This window comes from Arachis hypogaea, chromosome 2 (assembly GCF_003086295.3).
Source record: "Arachis hypogaea cultivar Tifrunner chromosome 2, arahy.Tifrunner.gnm2.J5K5, whole genome shotgun sequence".
NCBI lineage: Eukaryota > Viridiplantae > Streptophyta > Magnoliopsida > Fabales > Fabaceae > Arachis > Arachis hypogaea.
The window spans coordinates 95780090-95790356 of record NC_092037.1 but is presented as its reverse complement, the minus strand read 5'-3'; the positions used below and the strand labels follow the sequence as shown (position 1 = coordinate 95790356).

Below are 10267 nucleotides of genomic sequence, written 5' to 3'. Positions count from 1 at the left end.
AATCAGGTCAGTACATGTGAGTCACATTTGATTTTTCCATTGAGTCTGACAGACCCAAGTGAACATGAGGGATCAATATGTCTAGATTTTGAAAAAATCAGAAACTTAAATGTATTTTCAAATGTATGCAAATCAAAAGGTCAATGACTTATTTATTCTTTTTTCTAAATTTTAAGAAATGGGTTAAATTGTTAAATGGGATAAAGGAATTATTTGAGTAACTTATAAGTATTAAAATTATTATCAATAAGCCCGTCTAGCTCAGTTGGTAGAGCGCAAGGCTCTTAACTTTGTGGTCGTGGGTTCGAGCCCCACGGTGGGCGAAATTATTTTTTTAACACACCATTTTTGCTGTGTCAGAAGTTATGGTTAGTTAAAAACCTAAAACTTTAGATTGTTACTACTGATTCCAATATTCCATTTCCAACCATCATCATTAGATGAGGTGTAAAATACATATTACAACTTTGATATACTAAGATGTAAGGATACTTAAATAATTTAATTTAACTGTGTTTTGAACGTAAAAATATTCCAATCACATTAACCATACAATGATGCCTCCTCAAAATATGCTGATACTCCTAGCTTCACCAAAATAATCACGTTTGGCTCATCAGCAACCAAACCCAACTAACTTTCTTTTTGATCTATTCCATAACAAAATTCCTAGCAACTACATCAAGATACAAGTCTGAGAAGCAATTCTCTGTTGAGGAATTATCAATGTGATTTAGATATTCCCTTAGACTTTTTCTTAGAACTTGTCTTCCGAGGGTGTTCTTGTGTCTCCCTAAGCACTTCGCTTAGCATTTGTAACCATAACTCTTCAAAGTAGCTGTGAAAACTCTGCTGAAACCAATCCAAGATTTCTGAAAATAATTCCTTTGGATTCTCCTTCCACACAGTTCGCAACGTAGCAGCACTATCGATTCGCCTGCTCCTTAATTTGCTTAAAAGATTCCCCACCCTCTTTTGACCCAATGCTTCATTCTTCAAAATACTGTCAGGAGAGGCTGACATATATCTGCGGACAGATTTTAAACAAGGACAAACCTGGCCTTCAAGCAAACCATAGGCGAACACTTTTACCTGATGATCATAATTTTTATCTTTGTTGATGGGCAAAGGATGCATTGGAAGCTCCCAATTGAAACGTCCAAAGGTTGGGATGACCCACTGCTTTACTTGGTCAGTCTGCGCGTCGTAGAAAGGTTTGGGATCCATGACGGATCTAGATAAGTCGCAGTTCGATTTGGCGTGCTCAACAAGCCAAGCTGGCTCCACGCTTGTTACTCCATGCATGTATGCTCTGATGGAACTTGTCACCCCATCTTTGTCTGGCCGTTTTGTCTCTAATAATTCATTGTAAACCAAAAACTCGGGGGCTACGATGGACACCGATGACAACCTATGAAGGAAAACAGTGTCTTTAACAACGCATGATTGATACCGAACAGCACTTGATCTTTTCTCTCCATTGGAGACTCGGAACGCTGCTGTAATTCGTCTGGCAACTCTGTCTGCCCAGCCAGCACATATTGCCTGACAAACAAGCCTTTCCTCAACCACGGAAAGAGGATATTTTTCAGAAGAAACCCGCCAAGCATGTTCTATGTCCTGTAGAGTTCCGTGAATCCAAGAGTACTCTTCAAAACCAGCTTTGGAACTCTGATAGAAGACCAGTTTAAGTAGCTGTTGCCTAAGCTTTGACATTTCCTCCATCGTTTTGAAGTGCAAGGCATTAGCATCACAGAATTCCAGCTTCTTCTGTGACTGCTCGAAACACTGCAACGCATAGGCTGTGGTCAGGGCATCACTCGTGACAACTCGAAATTTTTCACGTGCCTGTTTAGCAGTTTCTTTTAGTTTCTTTCGCCTAGACTTTTCTTTTCTATTGGTGTCTTTTTCACTATCCCCCATGCCAGATTTCTCACACATCTCTGAATCTTTTCCACTTTCATTTCCTTCATATTGCATAATAAAAGGATTTGACAAACTCAATGCGGCAGCAGCTGCAACAGCATATGCTAAAAGCAAACTTGGATTACATTTATGCCCATGACTTATACTCTTGATAACAGTGAGCAACATTCGGGAGTGCCGAGGACTCAAGGGATAAAGAGCCATGGCTTTTCCCAAAAGTGTAAGTTCATCATTCTTATCCACTGCTTCCAGAGCTTTCAAGCAATTCTCAGCTTCAAGAAGGGAATCCTTCTTAAGAGAAGTAGGAAATGGGAACTTTTTAACCTGGATGAGAAGTAATACTATTAATTATACAATGATCTCAAACTTACAAATGAAAAGAAAATAATTCCAGTTAGACAAGGAATTGAGTAAATTTGAATATAGGAAGAAGAAAATGATGTCTTGGGGCCAATTATTAATAATCTAAATAAATAAATTCTAGTCAATGCTATGTATGGAATAAGACCTTTTGGATTCAAACGGAAACCATTTTTTTCATTTAGCCAAAATTAATTAGTCACCATCATACTACCTTCCCCACTTTGCTAATGATAGCCCCCCAATATAAACAAGCAGGTGGAGAGAAAACTCGGAAAAGGAAAAAAGAAAAATATTAAACTTACATCCTTAAAATGTATCGATTTTAAGAGGAGGACAACACCATGAACAGGAACTTTCTCAACTTCAGCTGGAGAGTACTCAGGACATTCGTTACTAAAGGCCGCAGATGAATACAGACGATAACAATGTCCAGGTCCAGTTCTTCCAGCTCTGCCAGCACGTTGAGCGGCCGATGCCTTACTAATCCACTGTATGTCATATGTCTCCATGCCATTGGAGGGGTTATAATTTTTCACTTTTTCTCTTCCAGTATCAACCACATACTTTATCCCTGGAATAGTTAATGATGTTTCAGCAACATTTGTGGCAACAACAACAAGGCGCTCTCCGTCCTTGACATCTTCAAATACACGAAGTTGGGCTGCTGCTGGCAGCATGGCATAAAGAGGAAGAACAAAGAGTGCACCTGGAGAAGAACTAGAATTTTCTATAGCTCTGCTCTCCCTGAAAACTTTTGGTTGGTCTGAACCACCTTCTGTATTCACAGAAGTCTGCTCCTTATTCAAGGTGCTTGATGGGGATTTCCCAGACAATTTTTCAAAAGCAGCCTTCAGAGAAGCAAGGCCTCCTTCCTGCCTTAAGACGTTTACAATATTACTGTCATTCTCTGATTGTTCAACATTATCATCACCATTAAATTCCAATTCACTCTCAGTTTCTGAATCATAAGAAAAGTCAGAATCATTTTCATCTACATCAATCTCTTCTTCATCATAGGCGCTAAACCTATCAGTTGGCTGGATAGCTGAATTTCCAGGAATGTCAAATGCTTCATTGATCTCATTAATATTTACTCCCTCAACAGGATTTGTGTCGGGGACTGCAGTCCCATTACTTTCTGCAGACCCCTTAACCTTTTTCATGACAAACTCCTTTGATGCTTTGCGTAGCTTCCTACACAAGTCTTCTACTTCCCTTTGCCCAGTAACAAAAACAAGTATGCCCCCAGGAGGCAACTTCTTATGAATTGCCAAGACCTTCGTGTATGCTGCCCCAATATAATCTGTTATTTCAGTTTTCTTTGCAAAGTACACTGTTACTGGAAATTGCCTTGTAGGAACCTCTATCACAGGTGGAGGAGAAGGAAATAACCTTTCAGAAGTGAAGTCTTGTACTCGCAAAGTAGCACTCATCAGCACAAGTTTTAGTGGAAAAACAAGATCTTCAGGACTTAAACTCTGCCCTGATTGTATCTTCTTTTGCTGATCATTATAAACCTGTCAATATAGAAAGATAAAATCATAGAGGTTAGAATGCCAGTGGTAATTGGCAAGATTATGAAAGAGGATCTAATATAAACTTAAATTTCATCTGTGAAATTATTAATAGAATAAATAACTCACCAATTGGCGAACTTTTATAACACGTGAGAGCATCCCGACCAGAATATCTGTGTTCAAGCTCCTCTCATGAGCCTCATCAAGAATTAATACTGAATACCGCCTCAATAAAAAATCATTCTGCACCAGAAGGTATCCAACATTATTTATCAAAACAAGTGTGTTTTGATTTAGTCATTCAATTGCTTGATTATATGTTAAGAAAAAGAGAGTTAAATCAGGCATTGTATCCTTGCACAGTAGGCAATTACCATCATAACAATAATTAAAAGTTGCAACAATGATAGCAAGAATGTCTGCAGCCACTAACAATAACAACCAAGCAATGAAAATATGAAAGAGGAAAATTTACATTCACTTTTCAGTTTCCAATCAAAAGTGCTATGGAATATGTAGAACCCATTATTGCACTCACATGCATCCATAAACAATAAGTTCCAAAGCATTTAAACGAAAAATAGAAGTTCTCAAGGAGAATGGTTTCTTCAAAATGATAGATTAAAATATGCCCACAATCAAATGTAAAATGAACCTAAAGATCCTATCATGCATTGAGCTTTTGAGTGATCGGTACTATAAACAAAAGGTTGAGTTTCTTGATTTATCAGCACTTAAAAGTGAACCAATTTTTTCTGTGAATATATCACTTATATTACACAGATAAGTTTTCAAAATGAATAACTAGAAAAGCAATGAGGTGAATAACAACCTGAACTTCTCTTAGCAAAATTCCATCAGTCATAAACTTGATAGAACAACTATCTCCAATCATCTTGTCATATCTAACTTGAAAGCCAACCTCCTTTCCCAAATGAAGACCAAGCTCATATGCCACACGCCTTGCAGTGGAAAGAACAGCCACCCGACGTGGTTGAGTAACACCGATAATACCACTGTGAATATGGGACTTACTTGAACCATAGCCAGCTTCATAAAGAAACTGATAATTTTTTGGGGAAATACAATAATCGAAGTGTCAGTATAAAATGACAGTAAAACATCACCGTTAACCAAGCATAAGACATACTCACCTGAGGAACTTGAGTTGTTTTACCACATCCAGTTTCTCCGCATATGATAACACTGGAATGGTAATTTATAGCTTCCATTATCTCTTGCTCCATCATGACTATAGGCAGATCCTTCCTTTTTTCTTCAACCTCAGCTGGTCTGTAAACATGCACAACAGTAGGGGTAGTTGAAGGTCTCTGTGCAAAAGGATCTGCAGGGTTGCTTAATTCATTGATTCTGTTACCATTTTCATCTGTCTTATCCTGTTCCATGTTAAAAGGTGCCCAAAAGCATTAAAAGTATAAACAAAAAGGTCATCTCATGAATGATAGCAACATTGGAAGAATGATAACGATGAATAATATTTTGTATATTGATATAGGGGAAAACTGAGCAGGATCAATACCCTTGACTTGGTGCTTGCTATTCCATTGGTAGAACAAGATGCAAGACAAGCACTTCTGATTTCATCAAGTTGCTTCTCAATAGGAATTTTAGTTACAGGTTTATTAATAGATTCATTGGCAGGAATTGTTGCTTGAGAGGATTCCAAAGCAAGATATGTTGGACTTGATACTTCTCTTTCTGTTCTTGTTAATTGAATATCAACAATTCCATTCTCCTCAACTTCCTGCACCAGATGAATCCCTTCTGTCTCAGGTTCAATTCCATGAGGAAAATCCAGTTTCTTAGGTTCATCATTATCATGTAAAACCTCCAATCCTTGTTTCAGTAAGTGTACAGCCCTCATACGTTTCTCCTGCACAGTCTCAGCCTGCACAACATGCATATGTCGTATGAGCAAACAGTCAGTCAAGATTTGTCACTAAACTATCACTATTCCATTAAATACGAACCCGCCCAATCTTCCATGAAGGTTTCAAAAGAGAATATGCAGACTCCGGAAGTGAGTTCTCTCTGCAAAGACAGAAAATTCCAAATTTTTATCAATAAACGAGTGCTAACAGACAGAACAACAAAAATTCATGGCATACTTTAATGTCTCAATGCTTTTTTCCATGAGAAGTTGTTTCTCCTTGTCACCCTGCATAAAGTAAAGGAAACAATTAAAAAAATAGTAACACTGAAAACAGTCGGGTAGACAATATTTTTTTGAAAAACAAAGTCCTCCTTTTTGTTCATCTCTCAAGTCTCAAGCATTAACCTGCAACTTCTTCAGCTTCTTCTTCTGAGGTTTGCTCAGCTTCTGTTTCTTATTTGACCCAACTTTTCCACGCTCCTAACACCAAAAACCAGAACTACAATCAGTATCACAAGCAACTTTACAAACATAACCACACAAATCGAACATACAAAAAGAAGAAAATTGTGGAACTTCCTGTACCTGATTATTTCCTTTCCTTTTCTTCTTAGCTGGCAAGATCAGTGCATTACTATCTCCTCCATTTCCCAAACTACTCATTAAACAAACAAAAATAACGAAGGGTGACTCATATGACTAATCAAACATAAATCATGCACCAAAACAAAAATGATTTTTTAAGCTATTTACAAATGAGTTTGATTTACCTTTGAGCATCAATCTCGATATGGCTCCCAAAACTTTCCCAAGTTTCCATCTTTTCTGTAATTAAGGAAAAAAAAAAAGAAAAGGGTTAATCAAATTTGACCTTCAATTAGACTAAGAGAAAGAAGGGAGTGCATAGCCAGAAAAGCATATTGATTGTTCTAAAAGGTAGCTTTCATGGCTAAGGGGGAAAAAATTTATTTCATGTATGCTATCTTTTTCACTGGTTAACACCCTCAACTTGATGAATCTCTTTAATCATTATACTTCCTTATGTTTGAAATCTACCACTTTTGGTTAAAAATTCAAAGGGACTGATTTCTGCCAACTCTCCTATAAAAATTTTGAACTTTGTAGTCCACTCTATTCACTTCCCCACACAGCTCCCTTTTTATTTCCTAGAATCATGCTATCAAGAAACATATGAAGTATCAGGAATTGGGAGTTGCTTCAAAATCGCTATGCACTCAATCCACACTAAATTAAATAGCTAGTTAATAGTTACGCTGATGCTTCAACTATTCAGATTCTAATGGTGCATTTATTGAGCAGAAAAAAAAAAGAAAGAAAAAAACAAGGGAGCAGAAGCAGTACCTTAGCAGCGAGAAAACAGAGGCGGTGAACCGGAGAGGCAGACGCGGCGGTGGCTAGGGCAGAAGCAGAACAGAACGAATGGCGGGAATGGGAGAAGCAGAACTCACCTTGCAGCGGGACAGCGGAGCCGGCAATCAGAGAGGCGGACGCGGCGGTGGAGAGTGCGGAAGCAGAAGAGTAGGATTGCAAAGGAAAGAAAAATATAATGGTTTTAAAATGGGCCCCACCCTAGTGCTAATGCTGTTATTTATTTTGAGAGTTTAGCTAAGAGCCTAGGACCATCAACTAAGGTTTTTTTTTTTTTTTTGCGCTTTTTTATTTGTTAGTATCATTACTTATTTATTTAGTGTATCTGAATATACTTTTTACCTTGAATATGAAAGCAAAAGTGGTGTTAGATTCGGATATGGAGAATATAGGTATTTTAGAATTACGTGGTGTCAGTAGAACAGAATTCAGATCATGTAAGTTCTTTATTTCATAAAAAAATTGACAACAACAAATAATTTGGAGGGTCCGTTTTCTAGTTTCTAAAATTCATATTTGTCCAACCACAAGTTGGATCATGCAATTTCTTAAGCAAAATTTTAAAATCAAACAACTTGCATGGTCCGATTTGTGTACTCTAAGTTTTTTCAATTTTTTTTATACAAATCGGACTCTCCGATTTGTGTACTCTAAATTTTTTTAACTTTTTAAACACAAATCGGAGAGTCCGAGACCCGATTTGTGTATTCCCACAATTTTAAAAAACACCAAAAATTATTATGTTAAAGTGTATCACTCATTTTGTTTTCATATCAAAAATTTTTAACCGATCTAAATATATTAAGTTTTAAAAGAATATCATATAATTTATTATTTCCTTTAAATTATAATATCTGCTATTTTATCTATTTTTGTGTTAATTATAAACTTTTTTCATCAAAATATTATTATTTTAAAACTAATTTTAGTATTTTTAATATTTTATTATCTATTATATTTAGTTTTTTTTCTAGAATATACTGTACTTAAAATTGTATATAAAATAAATCTTACTCTTATGAACTCTTTGGGTTTTTTATTTTTAATATTGGGTTGAAATTAGTGTAATCCACTAAAATAGTCATGACGATTTTCAATAGCTATAGAAAAATATTACTGTCGTTTTTTCATCCACCATTTTAAAAACATGCTTTCAAGCAAAATATCACTGATATTTTCTTTTACGTCACTTTAAAAAATAATAAACATACAATACGTCTCTGACGTTTTGTACATAATGAAATTAAAAAAATAATTTTAATATAATCTATAAATGTTGTTTTATTTTATTTTATTAAAAAATTTTCACTCATCCACAAAACGTCATAGATGTTTTGTTCTTTTCAAGAAATTGAAACAGACTCATAGCAAGGTATAACACAATATTACTAAAACATCATTGAATATCACACACAAGTTTATAATATAAAAAAATGAGTCGAACTTAACATATCCAACAATTCAGTTTAAGGAGAAATTCCTAATTCAATTGTCATGTTTGTCTCAATAAAGGCGCTTCTTGCAGTAGAAAACAAATTAGAATGTGAGGTTCCCATGAATTTTCTAACATGAGCAGCTTAGCATTTGTTAATCTTTTAATGAACGAGTTATTTGGATCCATTGCGCATATAGTTTTTTATCTGTATATTATACGTTTAAAAAAAATCCTCTCTCAGATCATATATTATAGTACACATTATTTTCAAGTTCAAACTTAGTATTTTTAAATTGAAGAGACAATCTTTTTCGAAAACATTCTGAGTTGGATGGATAATTTGTCAAGATTACAGATTCTTTGGTTAGAAAGGTAATGGGTTTTATGGTGAAATTTTTAATCAGTTATGTAAACCAAATCATATCACTATGATATATCTCTCAAACAACATAAATGACATAGTCTCCTCATACTCAATTAAGAAATTGCGGATTCGAGTCTTCTATCTTTAATAAAAAAAAACAAAAAAAAAACATGATATACAGTACAAATACAAACTTGTTTCTCAAATTTGTCATTGAAATGGAAAGATATTATGATAATAATATGGATATATTTAGAATTTTGATCTTTGGAAGAGAAAAATGAGAATAAAAAACTATGATATGGTGTAAAGTGATGAAGACACTTAAACAAAATATAAAATACAGTAAAAATATAGGAGATTAATTTTTAATTGGTCAATATTAATTAATGTTTTTTTATTTTAAAAATTCTTATACTTTGGAGAATTTAGAATTTAAAATGTCTTATTTAAATTTTTGCATTAAAAATTTATGATTTAGAATCTAAAATTTAATATAAATAAAATAATTCTAAAAGATTGATTGATGTTAGCATTGATGTGCATTGACAAAATTATAGTGGGATCTTTAAAGAAGAAAAAAAAGTAACTACTACTAATATAACACTATTAACCTCAAAAGCACATATGTAAAAACTATGGTTTTGAGATAAAAATAATGTCATAACAAATTAAGAGTAGCATACCCTAGCATAATGGAATTCCCAAAATATACCTATGAATTATGACTCAGTCATAGTACTCTAGGAAGCTCAGATACTTCATTAAAGTGTCGTGTTTGCGTGTTGGATATATTTTGGATACAATACTTATTGATATTTGTCTGACTGTGTCTAATCGCGTTTTAATAAAAAATAAAAAATTATTCTGATACATTTGGACACACTTAAATATCATTAAGTGTCTGTATATCTAGCCTTATTATTAACATGTATTCTTGAAATAAATTTAAAAATAGTATATATTATTATTTATTAAAACAAAAAATATTTTAAATACTTTATATAATTAAAATAAAATATTAAAAATAATTAAAAAATAATTTATATTTTAATATCAATAAAATAATAAAATATCATTATTATTTATCTAAAATATACGTTATATTTTATAACTCCGCCTATGTTACACTTGTGGTACATAGTCGGTCCCAAACCCGGATAAAGGAGAAGGATTGTGTTAGATCATCGACAACCAACATAAAGATATAGTCGAATCCCCATGACATAAACCAAAGACATTATTGCGCTAAAACTATGTCGTTGCCCGGAAGCAACGCGCTGTATGGCTCAAGTACGGTGTCAAATGTGCAAGAATCACTGCATCGGTGCCCGGATGTAGTGTTAAAAATGAGTAAGGTTCTCGCGTTTTCGTGAACG

At 34.4% G+C, this 10267-nt stretch overlaps 1 protein-coding gene and 1 non-coding gene across 3 annotated transcripts; one reads left to right on the top strand and one right to left on the bottom strand.

Annotated features, from left to right (window-relative positions):
- The first annotated feature begins 250 nt into the window (after positions 1-250).
- On the top strand, positions 251-323 carry TRNAK-CUU (transfer RNA lysine (anticodon CUU)). The gene has a single exon. It is a non-coding gene; the product is annotated as a tRNA-Lys (tRNA).
- Positions 324-394: 71 nt separating this feature from the next.
- Positions 395-7316, bottom strand: LOC112753206 (ATP-dependent RNA helicase DEAH13). 2 transcript variants are annotated; one of them, XM_025801597.3, is made up of 12 exons: positions 7063-7316; positions 6471-6525; positions 6286-6355; positions 6106-6180; positions 5936-5985; positions 5798-5858; positions 5347-5715; positions 4961-5203; positions 4639-4869; positions 3933-4049; positions 2592-3806; positions 395-2250 (listed from the first exon to the last, which is right to left on the bottom strand). In XM_025801597.3, exons 2-12 carry the CDS (start codon positions 6518-6520, stop codon positions 724-726), a joined length of 4008 nt encoding a protein of 1335 aa, XP_025657382.1. In that variant the 5' UTR covers positions 6521-6525; positions 7063-7316; the 3' UTR covers positions 395-723. The 2 variants fall into 2 exon arrangements, with proteins under 2 accessions (XP_025657382.1, XP_072077216.1); XM_072221115.1 differs by lacking the exons at positions 6471-6525; positions 7063-7316 and having other exon boundaries at positions 6286-6363.
- Between the last annotated feature and the right edge of the window lie 2951 nt (positions 7317-10267).